At 39.0% G+C, this 18211-nt stretch overlaps 2 protein-coding genes across 3 annotated transcripts; both read right to left on the reverse strand.

Moving 5' to 3' along the window:
• Positions 1 to 393: 393 nt before the first annotated feature.
• LOC103338359 (uncharacterized) lies at positions 394 to 9046 on the reverse strand. Of its 2 annotated transcripts, XM_089041143.1 has the most exons (16): positions 8903 to 9037; positions 6083 to 8760; positions 5864 to 5992; positions 5586 to 5777; positions 5429 to 5478; positions 4988 to 5300; positions 4669 to 4825; positions 4371 to 4589; positions 3596 to 3691; positions 2993 to 3189; positions 2676 to 2891; positions 2272 to 2547; positions 2003 to 2150; positions 1766 to 1899; positions 1322 to 1408; positions 394 to 1239 (listed from the first exon to the last, which is right to left on the reverse strand). In XM_089041143.1, the coding sequence occupies exons 2-16, from the start codon at positions 8747 to 8749 to the stop codon at positions 1153 to 1155; spliced, it is 4968 nt and encodes a 1655-aa protein (XP_088897269.1). In that variant the 5' UTR covers positions 8750 to 8760; positions 8903 to 9037; the 3' UTR covers positions 394 to 1152. The 2 variants fall into 2 exon arrangements, with proteins under 2 accessions (XP_088897269.1, XP_088897270.1); XM_089041144.1 differs by having other exon boundaries at positions 4669 to 4813; positions 6083 to 9046.
• A 2052-nt stretch (positions 9047 to 11098) lies between these two features.
• Positions 11099 to 13920, reverse strand: LOC103338249 (Pentatricopeptide repeat (PPR) superfamily protein). The gene is given in 3 exon segments (XM_008241434.3): positions 11099 to 13164; positions 13167 to 13791; positions 13793 to 13920. Coding segments are annotated over 3 exon segments (2610 nt in total). The 5' UTR covers positions 13901 to 13920; the 3' UTR covers positions 11099 to 11287.
• Between the last annotated feature and the right edge of the window lie 4291 nt (positions 13921 to 18211).

The following is an 18211-nucleotide window of genomic DNA, read 5'->3' on the forward strand; positions in this document are numbered from 1 at the left end:
TTGGAGAGAAGAGTCCTGAAGTTATGGGACACTTTTATGGTCATAGCTACTTCGCACTGACCCGTCTCTGCATGACATGGCTTCCCAATTCTAAATTCTAATTTACTTCTTGAATTTTTGATTGGGTGAAGTTGTTGCAGATATAGGTTAAGTCAATTGGACAATGCAATGAGTCATTCCCCTAGCATTCAAATTCAAATCCTCATTTCAGTAGGTTAGAGTAATTTAGGTTATCGCTTGTATAAAAAACGGTTCGGTGAAGTTTATCATCCTTCTTATGACTACATATTATATGAGTGCTCAATTGGAATGTGTAACACGTGCCAAAATGGTAATGTAGAGCAAAACCAGTTGACTCACTCAAACTTTGAAATGATAAATTATACAAGAAAATTTTATGGGGAGGAGAAAGGGCGATAGAAGATCTTCATTAATTGAACCCAATTGTAGTATCAAGATGAAGCAACAAATTTACTTTAAGCTGAAGTTGGAAGACCCAAGGGGGGTGGGGGAATAGGGTTATCTATACATACAAAACCTTTTTTTTTCAAAATTTGGGGGAAATATAATATAACAAATAGAAAACGTCTAAAAAAGACTTCGATTTGCAAAACCTATAATTCCCCCGTTACAACTGTTACATGCTCTGAGAAACAACTGGCAATCAATGCCATTATGGAAAACGGCAGTTTATAAGCTCCTTAAATGTGAACACAGCCAGACAACTTAGTTGTTATGCTTTCTTCTTCTTCATCATCAACAAATCCACCTTAAAAGGAAAATTGCAGGAACAGGTGACCTGGTTATGTTGAAAAGTTATTGGAGGTAAACATAGAACAACCTTACACTTTTCGGCTCCTCAATTGCCTGCTTATGCTGAAACTCTCTTCTAGATACACGGTTCTTCCTTGAGGACCAGTTGCTCCCACAAAAATTCTTCATTATATCACAAAACTGTTAATCTATATCAGAACTCTGGACTTCAACTGAAACATCTCAGACGTTGTGAACTTTACTGTCTAACTGGCAGGGTACAGAGGAATTCATTACTATGATTGGTTCCTCGCCACAGATGATGAACTAGTGTGAAGTCACTTACAACACCAATGCTCTCTTGTGAAGTCTAAGAACGTAATGAGATCCACAAAAAGCCTAGTTTACAGCTTCAAAGAAAAGAACTTGTGGTTGCAAATGCCCTTTTTCACACATTGTAAGAACATCAGCCCAGCCACCAATCACCTAGACATCAGACACAAATTATAACAAAGGGCGAAAGAAGAGCAAAAGAAGGCATTATTTTTACACTAGGAGGTGAATTTACCTTGACAGTTTTATCATCGTACATAATCCAGCATTCACGGTCATGACTATAGGCAAAGCAATGATAATGTTGACCATAGTAGCAAACCTGAAAGTAAACAATGGATATGAGGTAACAACAAATTAAGAATACCGGTATAAAGTTCTTGTCAAAGCAAATTCAATATGAGATTCAAAAGTTATGCAGGGATAACAAAGGAGTGTTTTCAATCAGACAAGATTTTGGAGATGTCACGAGATTCACAACTCCAAATAGAAAACAAATAAACACAAATGGCCACATAAACCTACATTTATGGTTAAGAAAGTTAAGCCTTCAACCTTCAACCAAACTCAACTTTCCTATTTCACAATCAGAGGAAAAATACGCAACAAAAGTTTGGGAAATAGAATGCTAATATATTCATGACAACAACATTGAGGGTTATTAGTTAAATATGCATACCACAGAAACCAAGTTATGCGTGCTCTTCGGATCCAGGCCACGATAAAGGACACTGATATCTATCTCAGTATTAAGAGCTGCCAACGTTGCTGTTATATCATCAGCACTCTCGCATGTCTTCTGCCAACCCAGAACTGCATGACCAAACATAAATATACATATATTAGTTTAAATGGAAATCCAATTTCCTCTTTACAAACATAACTGAAGATTCTCCCCACAACTCTTCCAAGTCACCTGTTGTGAATACATGTGGTGGGGTTGAGAGAATGTGATGGATATAGTTGAGCTTCCCACAGCCACCAGCCTCGGGATCACAGGCTAACTGATGATTCATCTCCACAAGATTTAAAAGCTCATCATAGGAGCTTTCTGCACACATAACCTGAATAGCAAAGAATGATAAAGAGAAATGGGAGCAATCAGTTAACATGCCAAAAACAGTAATAAGTTGCTTAAACTAAAAAAATTTAACCATTAGGATCACGAAAGTTCCAAAGTGATACCTTCATTGTTCGGAGAGCACTTGCATTTATGTTATGGAAGAATGAAGTGTACTTGAGATGTCTGGACTCCAAACTACAATTGTAGCAATTCATTCGTTCAAAAATGTCCATGCCAAAGATGGAATGCACTATACAAGCATTGTTTGAACAATCCCAAGACCCCGGACAACTACTCTCCACTGATTCAGCATCAGAAACACTTGAACCAGGTGTAAATGCCCGGTGAAGACACTCAAATATCACCACCAAAACTTCAGAAGCATCATTCATCTGAGCCTGTAAGTTTCTATTATATTAGTCCCAACTTTAAAAATAAAGATAAATTTATGAGCCAGTGATGACTTCAGAATAAATATAAAAGTCGTTTGCGAGGCAAGGGATACAATCAAGTTCTCCAAAAATACCTCCTGGAAGAAATTACTTTCTGGATACAGGTTGCTTAAAGCTATTCTCAAAGAAGTAGGGGCAACTGCTTCTCTTCGCATATCTGCAGATGCATTGCTCAAGGCAATGAAGATTTCATACAATGCACAGACAACACAAGGATCCCCCACATGCACATGCTCTGATGTTGATCTTTGTAGAAACTCATCTCGAAATAGTCTAATATGCCACAAGGACTGAAATGATAAAATAAAAAGCAATGTTTCAATATCAGCAAGATGCTCAGGAAAAATGAAATACGACAACTGAACGAAGAACATAAAAAGACAGCGCGAACCTGTATAATAACATTCAGAAAGCAGTTGTATTCACCAACTTCATTCTTTAAACCTGTACCAAATATATCAGTTTCACTCGCATTTTCATTTGTGATGTCATTATGTAAAACAGCACCACCATCTACTTCTGTAGATATCCTTTTAAGCATCCTTGAATTTGAGACTATGGGCAACTTCTGACGTTCTTGGAATGTGTCTGAGAAATGAATAAAAAGGTTAGGCAGTTGCACATACTACATACATCATAGTAGCAAGTGCTCAGAGCCTCATTTATTGGGAAAAATGCATTAGTGAGATGGCTAGTAGCAATACAATTTGGCAAGGTTTAGCGTATTTCTCAATCAGTCTCGTAACATCTAGGCCACACTGCATTAAACGCTCATTTATTATATAGATAAGACTAATGACTCAAATGGTCGATCACAGCATAGACAAAGAGAATAGACAGACCAGTGCCTATATAGACTGCATTTAGCGTATTTCTCAGTTCATGTTTATCACAGCATAGACAGACCGGTGCCTAAACTAGTCCAGAAGCCTGTCTATTAAGGCATAAATAACATAACAAAGAGAATTCCAAATAAATGAGAGAATAATTTTACCAAGGCTTTGGCGTACGGCCTTTTTAAGGTCAGCTTGGAACCTTTCTTCATCATCTTCCTCTGCTCGTTGCTGTCTCAGTTCATTTGTTCCGTTGTCTGCCAAAACAGTATTAACCGGTTTTCACTTGGCAAAAGTCATGGTCATATTAATTCCAAATTCCAAAAAATGGATGACACATGTGATGCACATCTTGTAGCAAAATGCCAACAAAGAATGAGAGTAACATTGAAAAATAAAGATGGGTGTTCAAATAAAAGGGCATGAACTTCATGCTAATGAGACCATAGGAAGGATCATTAAGTGTATATAAAATTCTAAATTTTTAATAAACTACAAGAGAACACTTGGACAGGCAAGTAGAAAGAGATTACCAAGTAGAGATTCATACTACATAAGAAAAATCTTTTCGTAAAAGTATTACCAAAAATAATTTTCCATTTACTATAAATGAGATTATGAGCAGATAAAATTGCCCAGCCACCAAGCAAACAATGACAGAGCAACTAATGTCGACACTGTCCATCATACTGCCAAAAGGAGCTTATCAAACGCTCTATGCTAAAATCAACACTCAAGTGTTTAGATCCAGCCTTACACTCTTCTTGACTATCATATATTCAGTTTGACTAAAACAGCAGCTGGAATATTAACAATGGACTAAAAAAAATACACCTCCCCCACACACCCCCCAAAAAAAGGAAAAAAAAAAAAAGGCACCCAAACACCATTTATATTATTCAAACAAAAATGCTCATGGAGGATGTGTAAACTTACTGCTGTCTGCAAGGAGACTGTCATGTGACCTGCTTTGTTCTCTCAAGTGACCCTCAACAATTGACCTTCCAACGTCAACATTTTCCTTTTCAGATGCCAGGGCTTGAGACTTTCCATCAGGCACCTTTGTGGAACTCCTCTGCCTTCGATTTTTCCTTACTGTTCTTCGATCAGAAGGCAAATAACCATCCTCCTCTAGAATTCCTCCATTAGGTAGGCCTGTTCAATAAGATACACAATGAAAACATCTCCTATAATTAAATTAACACCAGCCTCATCCAAGGAATCCTACACCAACCTTGGTTAACTTTAGCTTGATGTGCACCACTAATCATTTGAGCGCCAACAATAGAAGATTTTACTGGCACTGCAGAACCATTTGCCATCTTAACAGGAATGCCTTCTACATTGTTGGGGAATCCAGTCTTCTGTGCCAATGGCTCCTGGAAAGTACACTTTCATGAAGTTTATTACTTTTATAAATATCCTCTAAATTAGACAGCATGGAATTCCTCTTCAAATATCTTCAGTATCCAGTTTGATGTACAAAATATTGATGGAAATAAATCTAGAGAGAAGAAAACACATACGAACAGGCACAACCTAACAGTGATTACCTGCATAGAAAGCTTAAATCGCTCATGCACATCTTCATTAGCACAAGGCTCCAATTTAACATCATGGGTCCCCTCTGCCACCTTCTCTGCATGCATTTGAGTAGATTTCTTACTTTGCTCAGCAAGGTGCTTCTGCTTAGCTTCCTTCTCAATTTGTCTTTGATATTCTAAAGTTTCTTCAAGCTTTCTTTCCTCTGCTTCAAGTTCAATTCTTCGTTTAGATTCCTCTTCCAGTTGTTTCAAGTCATTGCCATTCACAGAAACAATAATCTCAGAATCCAGAAGGTCACCATCAGATGCAACTGGAAACGAACTGCACCAAGAAACACATCAAATGTACATTAGAAACAAACTATATCCAGCGTACGCAATCATAACGAATGGATAGCTTTATAGGATAGAGTCAACATGAGTGTGCATATTAGGAGAAAGGAGACTTACAGTTCAGCAGTCTCATCGTGATGCATGTGCTCGTCCGAAACACCATTAACCTGCAGATGTGAAAAAAGAAGGCTGGGTATCAGGATATCCTAATGAATTTGTAACCTATATATTGACCACTACAAAGAAAATGACAACCAGAAAACACAATTAAAACCTTAGAATCTTTTGCTTTCCTATACTCCTTGTTCTTCTTCTTATCCTTGGTTTTCTCCTGCGTATGTCGCAAACTATCATTTCCTCCTCTGACAGCTTTCTTAGAATCAAGTGCAAGTTCTGCCAAAAATGCTTCTCTTGCAGCATCAGACTTTTCTGTGGCATCTCTCTCAGCCAGATCCTCCAAATGTGCCTATAGGTAGAGAAAAACAAGAATACATACAGTTAAATTCAGAAACACTAAATGTGGCACAAAAATTCAACTTGTTTAATATATACCCGCAGGTATGACTTCACTAGAGGCAACAGTATCGACCGATAATCATGAGCAGAAACAGGTTCAAGCTTAATTTCTAATTGCTGCATTCCAGTAACATTTCGCATAATCCTTGCATCTATTGTGCTAAGCTGCATGACAAAACAACTGAGGTAAAATAACAACGATCTATATCATTATTTCAATGAAAAGGTAAGCCAATTTAGAATCTACCAACTGACCTCTACATATAACTGTTCTTTCTGTCTCTGGATTGCAACTTCTACACAAGTGTCCACCTGATGCACATAATCCTTGGCTCTCCAATCATCATCTTCCCCAGATTCCAAGTCACATAACTGAGAAGTCACACCACCATAAGTTTCCTCATATCCGAACTGATTAATATTTAGGTGTTCAGATTCTTTCAAAACATTTGATATGGCATCTAACTCAATCCTACTGCTGAGGAACATCACATCATTCTCTCTCTCAAGAAGCTCTTCTCTTCTCTTCCTTAGAACAGATTCAAAGCTTCGATGGGAAAAGTCCGAGACATTTTCCCTCTTCTTACCTTCTTCAACACAAAGATCTTCCACTGCCTGTAATGCTTCTTCATAGCTCAAATGCTCACATTTTCTCTCACAAAGTGACTGCAGGTGGTAAAACTCCTTTTCAAGCATCTGAAGGATTTCCATCCCTTGTTGTGTTTTCTCTTCTTTCGTACGTACCCATGATGTCAATTGTTCCCCACTAGTTGGACCTGCAAATATCCAGGACAGCAGAGCATCGGAATCAGGAAGAACACCATTTCCATTACCAACAGCAGCAGGAGCAGCATCAGTGACAGTATGATGACCAGCACCACATGTACATTCAGATGACAATAGACACTCATCCAAAAGGAGGCAGGATGCATCTCCGTTGAGAACAATCCTTTCTTTAATCTCCACACCCTGATTCGTGTTATTCACATCATCCATAGGACTGCTACTTTTCTCAGAATATCTACCTAAACCACAAGCATGGGACAAGTCCTGCAAGAATTTGAGGATTTTCCTGAGTTGGTTAGCTCCTAAAAAGCAAATGCACATAGGTGTTTGCTCCACACCATGGTTAAGAAGCTGAGAACCAGAAGCCTGGAGCTCATCCATTGTAAATTGTATCACCCTGTTAAGATGGCTTGCAGCAAGATACTTGTGCCTGATAAGCACCTCAAATGAGGCATGAATTCTTTCAAGTAGCTTTGTGCGCTCCGAATCATCAGATATTGGCCAACCATTAGCAACAGAAGAATAAGCAATCAACCCATTGTCCTCACATTCTCCAAACTCAACATGGGCAATTTTCTCTTGGTTATTGCCCTCAATAGTACAGTCACTAGGACTGTCCCCCAGAACTTCCTTCTCAGGTGAAGAATCCCACGCATCTTTGAAGCACTCATCACAGTCCTTGGTATGAATCCCCGAGTAGAAATCCTCAACAACCTCAGGGCCCTTGCATTTTCTTTGATCCCTAAGCATTCCAACTGCGGCCGACACATCCAATGGTTTCCAAGAACAATTAAGCAGCATCTCAATCCATTCATTGTCAACATTTTGAGGCAAAACTGACTGCATTTTCGGCATAAGATTTCCCATATGCTCTTGCACAACATGGTGCATATGGGACTCGGAATCCACGAACTTCTCATTACATCTACAACAAACCCAGAACTTCCAACTCCTATTACTCTCCGCAAATGCCAATGCTTCAGATAAAACCTCATTTGCCAAACCATCCTTAGACGAACTAAACTTTGCCTTAAGATCACTAACTCTAATCCTAAGTAACTCTTTCTTCATATCAATACTCATTGATTTCCAATACGACCTAACCCAATCTTTCCTCTCCGCAGAGGACCCATTTTTCCTCAAATTCCCAAACTTCCTTCGCTCACTACCTCTCTGGCTAGACCCGGAGGACGAATCCAATCCCCTATCACTCTTCTCACCATCATTCCCCAATTGGGGCACCTCAGACTTCTGCTGCAAAAGCCTCGCAGCTGCTACACGAACTTCAATCTCTTTCCTTCTCTCCTCCGGTGTCTTGGTCGCCTTTTTAATCTCATTTGGCCGCCTGGTTTGCACCAACCTCACCTCCATTGGGTCCTCAGTGACCCTCCGAATTGGAATTAACCGAAACTTCTCTTCCCCGTTGCCCAAATTCTTCATCCAAGTCGAGATTGAGGCGATATTCGACTTCTGAATCAGCTGCCTCAGCTCATTATGCACGTGCCCAATCCGTGCCTCTGTCGTCGATATCTTCTGCTGGCTCTCCTCCTGCAAACTCTCCTTCGCAGGATCGACGGGCTTCTCGATCGCCAGCGCTCGCTCACACTCCGTCACCACTTCCTCATACTCTTTCCCGTCGTTGGCGGCCTCGTAGAGCAAATTGGCGTAGAAGTGCGAGAACTCGATCGAGTTCGGCGACAGCTCAACGGCTCTGCGCGCGGAGTCGATCGCGTTCCTCAAATGCCGCTGCTTCGCATTGGGGTCGTCGATAATCGCAGCGACCTTGACGCACACAGTGCCCTGGACTCGGTGAATCAAAGCCGAGTGAGCCGAGTTCTCGTAGCGCTGGCACGACTCCTTCATGAGCCGCAAGGCCTTGGTGTGGTTCCCGCGCCGCAGAGCCGTAAGGGCCCGCTCGCATTCGAGCTTCGCCGCCGAGTAAGACGAGCCGTCCGATTCGATCGGCGGCGAGGATTCGATCTTAATCGATAGGGCATCATTCGAGTGGGCTTCGACCAGGGCGAGAGTAGTATCGGCTGGGACCGAAACGACGGCGTCTCCCTCCCCCGCTAGTGGCTGCACCGCCGTCGGCGACTGTTTGGGTCGCGGAGCCGCGTTTCGCTTCTTATGCCCCATATATCAACTCTCTATCAATCCAACTCACATGCATATATATAAAATTTTATGTATATTATCTTTATGTCTATCATATATATATGTGTGTGTACGTATAGAGGGAGAAAGTTTTAGAGAGAGAGAGAGAGAGAGAGAGAGAGAGAGAGTACTTACTGGGGGGACGATGTTGGGGGTATAATTGGAATTTTACAAGGGCACGGAGGCGATTAGTGATCGGAGATGATATCCAGAGAGGAGGAGAGGGAGAGAGACAGACAGACAGACACACTACCTAATACTACTAGTACCAGTGCCCATGGAACAGGGTCTTGGGGTGTTTGAGGAGGAATTAAATAATTAAGCTAAAAAGCACATTAAGGTTTAGGGCTGGTTTGACAGTGATTCTATATAGAATTGCTTCAGAAAGAAGTACCTCCCATGTGATTCTTCAGAAATCACTAAAATTTAGTAATTCTAGAATGTGCTTCCTCATAAAATCACTTAAATTCACTTAAAAGTGATTATTTGAAAAAGTGATTATTGGCTTATCCAAAATCACCACCTAACGAGCCATTAATCAAATACCTGAAAATGTTTTTAATGAAGGTTTTTTGGTTTTAGATTATGTTTTTAATTGCGTTAAAGCCAATTTGATATTGTTGTGCTGTTTGGTAAACTTTTTGTTAAAAGTGTTGTTATTACTGATTACCGCATAATCAAAAAATGATTGCGCATAATAATTAAACACAGTGCCTCTTTGAAACTGATTCTGCATAATCAAAAAATGAAAGCACCTCATTAGTTTTTTTTTCATAGCTTTCTTTCACAGCAATTTTTAATAATAATTTATTTTCTCATAATATACGAAACAGGCTTGAATTCCCAATTTTTTTTTTAAATCACTTATTTCCCCAAATAAGCAATGTCAAATAGACACTTAGTGGGTTGATCAAGAAAATAAAAGTAAGTTAGTAGGGGGTAAGGCAATGTCTATGGTTTTCTTTGAGAAGGATTTTCCTTTTTTGAAAAGAAAAGTTTTACTTTCCCCAAGATAATAAAAGATATGCAATAATTGACAACAACAAAAATAGTGGAATTTGATTTTTGTTTTTCCTTTTTGTTGCATCAGAATCTTCCCGAGTTTGATGTCTTTGAGGATTTGAATTTCAAAGATAAATCAATTCACAACTGATACATGTAAACTTTGTCTGGAATTCATGATCAAAGTATGATTCTGATTTTTAAAATAAAAAAAATAGAAATTGGTGAGAAATAAAATTTTTGATTAACAAGTATTTCTCTTTTGTTGAAAGAAGTATCATCTTCAAATCCTCTACCTACCTTTTTTTTTTAATATCCCCATTTTTCTTTTGGGTTAAAAGTAAATTAATGGAATGCGATTACTTATTTTAATAATATAAGCCCAAAAAGAAACAAAGAAAACAACAAATAAAAAATTTAGTCTCAATCTTATTAGAATAATGTACACTTTTTTTTTTTCTTTTTCATAAGTTGATATTTTAAATTACACTAATTTATGAAGAGAGTGATTCGAACTCAAATTAGAAGAAACAGACACACGGTCCTAATTAACAAACATTTGCGGACTATATCCGGAGGAAAAAAAAAGAATTGAAGATACAGAGTTTGCTTTATATGGAGCAACATGATGTATAACAACAAGGTAGACAGGTTAACAAAGAAAGCAGTTATAAGAGTAGAGAGCCAGAGACGGCAACAACCAGCTGAAATAATTCCCCCTAATCCCAAAAGCAGATTCTGCTACATTATTATGTCATCTCCTAGTCGTTTGTTTTTCAGTTTACAGGTTTTACACCAATCAAATTGTAGTTCAGTAAAAGCATGCACCAACTACAACATATAATTAAGATATTGCCAAGAAATGAAATGCACTTTGAGCCTTAAGCCCTGCAGAGGTTCTCAACATTCAACCCACCAATTTTTTATATATTTTCTTTTCTTATTCTGACAGAACCAGCCACACCAACTTTGAGTCCAAAGAATAAAAAGAGAGAAAAGATGCACACCAACTTAATAGTCAATCTCAACTACCTACACTACAAAAGTTGGGGGAATAATTCCACATTTTCAACTAATTTCTGTCTGTTGGATGGGCAGTTGTCTTTGGTGGAGTTGATGATGTAGAACAATAATCAAACACAACCCAGGATTAGTCTTCTGCCTGAATATTCAAAGCAAGACTATTATTTTGAAACCAAGAGGTAATAGATGAACGATTAATGGCTTGCTGCAACTGAATATCACCAAGCCAAACCTGTATTTCTGCTAGCTCTGCTGTATATCCTGTTTTAAAACTTGAATAAAATCCATTAATCAGGGTTCTGCTACTGGTGAAAATAGAACTTATTCATTTATCTAGAAATAGCTGCCCATGACATGAGAACAGCATAAATACATAGTCTTCAAATACAGTCTTCATGATACATAAAGGCACTAATCAACACCAACTCTGCTCATCTTTCCCTCCTAGAAAGAACAAAAATCGCGCGGCAATGACAGAAAGGAAGCATTAACAACTTACAATAAATGCATTCGCTCCACATAAGATTGGAGCAACCATTTATTAAGAGGCTCCCCACATCCTACAAAACACCCAGAATTGCCATTTTCAGTGAAGAATGGAAAGCTAAACATATTAAGTAGTTCTTCCACTGCCTGCCTCACCAAAGAAGATCCTGTCACCCTGCTCCGCCGGCCCCATCCAGTCACAATATCAATTCGGCTTGGACAAATCCCAGATATTAGCATTTGTTGGCGAAACCAAGCAAGTGTCCTGGACAGTGCTGTCACGGCAGTACCATCAGACATAACATGCAGGTTTATAAGCCAATAACATGAGCTTTTCTCTTTAATGGCATCCGGATAAACATTCTTTTGTGCAGCCACCTCCCAGACTGAACCAGCCTCCTCCTTTAGCCCTGACTTGTGAAGAAAATCCACTACTGCATCTACAAGCCCCCTCTTGCTTTCTCTATCCTCGCTATGCATCAGATCCAAGAACCTGCTCATGTGCTCTCGCACATTTTGACCATCAGGTCCCGCTGATGGCATAGACAGTAGGAATGTGTGTGCAGGATGGCCTGTAACGGCCATAAGCTCACAACAAAAGTCCATGTCATATGGTGACCGTGCTTCTGTGCAACAACTGAGAAGCAAGGTATATGTCTGCAGAGAAGGGTTCAGACCTAAACCCATCATGCTCTGTAGCAAGTTATAAGCATCAGACAGCTGGTGCACCCTAAGAAATGCACTGAGCAGAGAATTGCAAGTAGGAACATTAGGCCGTAAACCCGCATGGAGCATTGCTTGATACCAATTCCAGGCTTTTCTGACGTTACCTGCCTTACCCCACAAATCTACCAAAAGACCATAAACAGGTTCATCAGGTACCCAGTTCTTCCGTTTCATTTCACCAAAAATCGCCTCTGCTTCCTCAAGATACCCACAATGGCCAAGCACCTCCATTACTATGCTATAAGTTACTTTATCTGGTTCAAATCCAGCACCTTGCATGTCACGGTAGAGCTTTAAAGCAGTCTCATAATTCCTTGCTTTGGCCTGCAAAGCTATCATGATATTATACGTGACCAAATTAGGAACACAACCCTGATTAACCATCTCACAGAACAGACGGTGAGCAGCAGCTAAATGGCCAGCTTTTCCAAGACAGTTGATCATTACACTGTAAGTGAATGTGTCAGGAGAAAGACCAGCCTCTTGCATCCCATCATACAGTCGTAGGGCAACATCAAGAAACCCAGCTTTTGCATGGATGTCAATTAGTGTGCAGTAGGTGACACGGTCAGGTTCACACCCTGCTTCTTGCATTTGGTTGAACACATTCATTGCTTCTTTCAAATAGTTTGCACGACCATAACTATGAATCAGCCGGTTATATGTCACAACATTTGGCTGGCATCCTTCTTTCACCATCTGATCAAGCAATTTGTTAATGGCACCAAACTGCCTGGAACGACCAAGGATGCCAACCATGGTGGTATAAGTGTGCCCATCATGCTTGAATCCTGCCTGCCTCTTTAGCCAATAAAAAAAGCTCAGAGCAACAGAATGATCTTGAAGTTGCTTTAAGATTTGGTTTGCTTGATATGCATCCATTGAACAGTTGAGATTTAGAAGAGCCGCCTCTGCAGCAGGACCCCATCTCATCTGTTGCAGTATGTGAGAAACATTTTGAACAACACTCCCAGTATGCACAAACTGTCTGTTGATTGGAGCTATCCCTGTTGGCATTTTCATATCTCTTGTGGGTCTATTGAAACCTTTAGTGACACGACCCATACTCTCTGCATCAGAAGTCTGCACATTGGAACTGTAATTTGGAATGAAGTTGTTTGAATGCCCTTTTGATTTCCGTGGAATAGACCTTTTATCAAAGTGTCAGAAGATGCAGTGTGAGCCACCACTGAGTTTTCCGTCCTAGTGTATGGAACATGATTTAGACCTTTAACAAAACTGGGTTTCTCTCCTTTGCCCTTTGAACCATGATTATTACTTGTATGCTTTGATGCAGCTGCTGTCTCAGTAGAAGGTTTTGGATGAACACTAATGAAATGCTCTCTTTTTATTTGTTTCACATGCGAGGGCTTGATACCGGAGAGGGGCCTCGTGGGATCAACCATACAGTTCTGTGGCAAGTTAAGCAATCCAAGCCCATCTGATAAAGGAAGCTTACCATTTACTATATCAGACAGAAAATTTACAGCTGCAACTCCAGCCCTGGCAAACTGGTCTACAACAAGAGGTGATGAGTGTACCGCATCCGTGCTATTAGAATAAGTTACAGTCTCTGATCTCCCAAAAGATCTTGGGGCAGTTGTAACCTGTTTAATATTAGTTGTGTGCTCGACACTCTCAGCTTTATGAGAACTTGCCACTTTTACTGCATCTCCCGTGATGATGGTTCCTGCCCCTGCTGAAGGTTTGGATACCATGGTGGATGGAGTTTGGGCAAGTAGCCCTCCATTTCTTGTTTGCTGCCTTTGCGAAACACAAGTTTCATCCTTCAGAGCAAGTGCATGAACTTCCTTCTGTTGCACTACATCGTGGCCCATTAAGGAAAAATGACCTCGCACTGCTTGAAAGATTACTTATGTGCTTTGCTCGCAACATAATTTACAGACACAGTATCACCTGCACAAAAAGAAAAGGATAGTGATTAGCAAAATGTAAACCAACATAGGAATATTTCTAACATCTCAAAAGTGAAAATGCTAGTGGCAGGCAGTCAGTTACAAGTCAGAAAGTTATCGCATCAAAGTTACATCAACACTATAAATAGATTATCCTAACTCTTAATACCTGGATACACGTCCCAAGATAAGAGTAACTGCTCCACAGGGAAAATATTATGCATTCCCCTCAATGAGAATTGAACTCCTTAAATACGCATTCTCCATAATACAATCAGACTTCATTTATCAATTTGTTAACAACTGTCTTGAAATCCTCAAAGTGCTCAGTAATCCCAAATCGAGGTTGCAGCATATAACATTCTGCCTGGTGATCCCAATATCATTGGCTCGTGTTTACTTTGATCCCAAAAAGCTCTTCTTCAATCGTATTTACAAAACCACAACAAATCTTCATATCCAAAAGTACCTAAACAGACATTAAGAAAGAGTCAAACCGAAATAATAGCAGCACCCCTTCTTGCAAAGATTTTCTCTGCAATGACAGCTAGCATCTCTCTTGAAATAAATCAAATTGCTCATTCGTTTTCGCCTTCTACTGGTAAGAAGCCAATGTCTTAACTGTTCAATTCTGTAACTATTATATTAATTGAGACTACACTTACACTTTTATCTACGATCTTTCATTAACAGTTTCTTAGTGTTAGGATTTCTCTGTTTTATTTATCTTTATTGACAAGGAACACATCAAAACTTATAAATGATCCACAACCTTCAATCTACATTCTACAATGGAATTTCTACCTTTCCACACACACATGAACATAAAGATTGAAACTTTCAAACCCGCAAAGCCACCTTCTCATGTTAAACAAAACAAAATGCCACGCGTATAGAAAAAGAATCAATTTTTGCCACATCTAAGAGTTTTCCAACCGACCCATGTCCTCAATCACCATATTCAAAGGAAAAACCACTTACCATTCATCCTATATACAAATAGTTCTTACAGAGAAAAACAGAACATGCCAGTGAACAAGAAGACTGAAAAAACTCATATATATATATATATAGAGAGAGAGAGAGAGAGAGAGGCACCTACAATGGTGAACGGCCTTCTGGGTTGTTGACGAGTGTTTAAAGAGATGAAGATAGTAGAGAGAGAGGGGCGGCGGCTCTGCTCTCTCTGCCGTCAAGACTATAGCTTTTTTTTTTTTTCTTTTTCCAACCAAGTTGGGAGATGAAGGGCTAGAAAATCAGCTGTTTGTTTTTGCTCTTCGCCCTACTTTCTATTTCTCCTTACGTGTACTGCCCTTTTTTGGACACGTGTCAAGACCTTCATAGTTCGCACGTGACTTGAAGAAGGTTCTGATCAAAACCCCTTCTACAGATTTCTCGGTTCAGAACTATAGAGATTTTGATATTTTGGAATGATCCGTGCGGCTATTGTCACCCATTCTTCGCCTCGAGAGACTCTGTTACGCTTGCTTATATTTAATTCAAATTTATTTCAGTATACAAAAGGAGAAAATAAGATCGGTCAACTTTTACAGGAATGAGAAAAAAGAAAAGGAAACAAATAAATATTTTTCCTTGTTTTAGTCAAATTTCTTTTGGGAATAAAATGCACTGATGATGAACGTCCAGAGAATAAAATGCGGAAGAAGAAAAAAGAAAATACATATGTTTTTGCAATGGCTAAGTTATGTTATTAATGATTGTTATATATTTTATAATTTGATTGAACTTATAACACTGCGTGGAGTACCACGTTGTGTTACAACCACACCGACTGATATCTCGAATAATATAAATTCAAATATACAATTGAATAAAACTTCATTATTTTCCCCTTCAATTTTAACATTCAATTATCAATATTTTCCTGTGATTGGTAAAAATTATACAAATTTATAAATAAACTCAATCCTAGACATGTATTTATAAAAAAACCCAAGCACTATTTAAACATAAAAACACACCCAAAATTAACCTCAAAGTCAACTTTTTTGGTGTGTTTATAAATGGGTTTTGAGTGTGTGTAATGATGGGTTTTTGGTGTGTTTATAAAGTGTTTTGGGTGTTGGATTTTTTTATAATTTCAACCTCCATTTTGATGTTTTAGTGAAACTCCCTAAAAATTATGCATTCGCTTCCTTAATTACCACTAGTTCTCAAATAGTCATTTAAAAATATAAGGAAGTTGACCGAGCGGTTTGCCTCAGTGATGAGGTCCCTCCCCCGTCCCCCTTTGGTCACCTGTTTGAATCCTAAGACAACTGCCCCCTCCCAATGCAATGTATCTATTGCTAATTCTAAAATATATATATATATAAAGGAAGTTCGTTATTGGCATTCTACAAAAATCGTGCAACTCATTCATAAAATTTCGTTGATCCAACGGTTATGGTGGTGCAACCGTAACTGGAAAGCTGATGCAGAGGGTGCACAGTAGCATTACTCATCAGACGACAAGTCGACAACCGGCGGTCAAAGACACATGCGTTTGTTTTGTTTACCGGTTACAGTCAAATGTTCTTTGTTTTTATATTGGAAAGTATCAAATCTTCCTTGTTGCTCAAGCCAAAAATCTTGGTCAAATGGGTAATTTACGTTACTTTCCCAATTTTAACTGCTGTAATTACTCCGGTAATTACAAACGGATATGGGTCCCTCATCTATTTTCCGTTACTGATCTGATTTTATGACCTTGGCACAGCCTTGGGCCTTAGCTTCAGCCTTGACATCGGCGTGGGCCTCTCTGCAAATCATATAGTAGGCCCATATTAAAATTTTGGGACAAGACCCATAATAGTTTACTAAACTCATTTTTCTATTTTTGTTGTTGATGGGTTTGGATTATATGACTGAAGTGGAGAAAACTATTCTCCTCTCGATGCATACATGAGTTAGGCCGATTAGTCAGTAAGCTCACCCTTTTACATTCAAGTTTCAGGTCTCAATTCTATTCATACTCTCGCCCATCCAGCAAACCAGGGCGGGATTGTATGTCGTCAACATAACAAACCCATGATTGGCACTAGGTTAGGCTTTATCGCCACCATGTGAGAGATTGTAAGTTTAAAACGGAATCAACAGCTACATAATCCTCATGTGATGTGCAGGGAGGAGAGGGAAAAAGGAAAGGGCTTGCTAGAAGGCCAGAGCTTATAGGTAATGAGTAAAGGTGGAAAGGCTTTCTTCCCCTCATGCACGTAGACAACTTTATTGAATTGAATAGTATTTGCGAGTGAAAAAAGAGAATGAAAGGCTCTGTTTGATTGTTGATGGAATGATTATGTTTGGTGATGGGTTCAAGAAAAGCATGTTTTCCTATTCCCAGCTCACCCCCCCACGCCTTCTGCATAAAGTATAATATTATAAACTTTTCAGCGCCCTTTTGTATTTTAATTTCAAAAAGCGTTGCCCTAGGTAGCCCTATTGTTAGCTGCCTATAGCTGGTGGAGGAGGGTGCGAAAAAGCCAAAAAAAATTCTTGTAATAAGGATAGTACTATTTTGTTATCTCTGACTAATAACATCAACGACATAAGTAGAGTTTGATGTTTGAAGGGGGCACAAGCTTAAAATTATGAATTTTTTTGTGCAATCTATGCATATACTCTCTATAGAGTCAAGGGGGTGAAAAGATGGTAGTGGGGGCCAGGTCATCTCAGGCTTGTGAATAGTTCTATTCTGAATAACGATGACGTGAAAAGGTTAGCTCATGTGGTGTTATTGATTGGAGATAGCAAAAATTATTATTCCCGCATGATAATTTATTTACAAAAAAGCCCCTTCATGAGGGTCCCATTAGTAGGGATTAAGTAAAGAGATTAATCAATTAGAATTATGAGATAGCGAGCATATTATATAATGTGTTTTAACTTTTGCGTGTAGCAAAAGAGAAAAGACTTTTTGTATGTAAATATATTTTCCAGAAGATTAGTACACATATTATGCATATTAACTAATGGTAATCAAATATACCAGCAGTTATATGACAGATGCTTTTGATTGTCGAACAAAAATGGCCCACAAAATGGGAAATAAGTCAAAAACCTTTTCCTTTTCTTCCCACACACGTATAATCTTGGAAACAATATAAAGCTACCTATGTTGGATCATCTAATCGAGTATGTTAAGTAATTGAACACCATCATTACTTAATATGGACCATTGATCTTATGATGATTTGATATAATCTAACAATATAATATGTTAAATATTTAACCTGAAGACCCTTGCAGGAAAATCTCTTGGAAATGCCGGAATCTATTCTTTGTTGGTGTC

This window comes from Prunus mume, linkage group LG7, assembly GCF_029339155.1.
Source record: "Prunus mume cultivar Tortuosa linkage group LG7, ASM2933915v1, whole genome shotgun sequence".
Lineage (NCBI taxonomy): Eukaryota > Viridiplantae > Streptophyta > Magnoliopsida > Rosales > Rosaceae > Prunus > Prunus mume.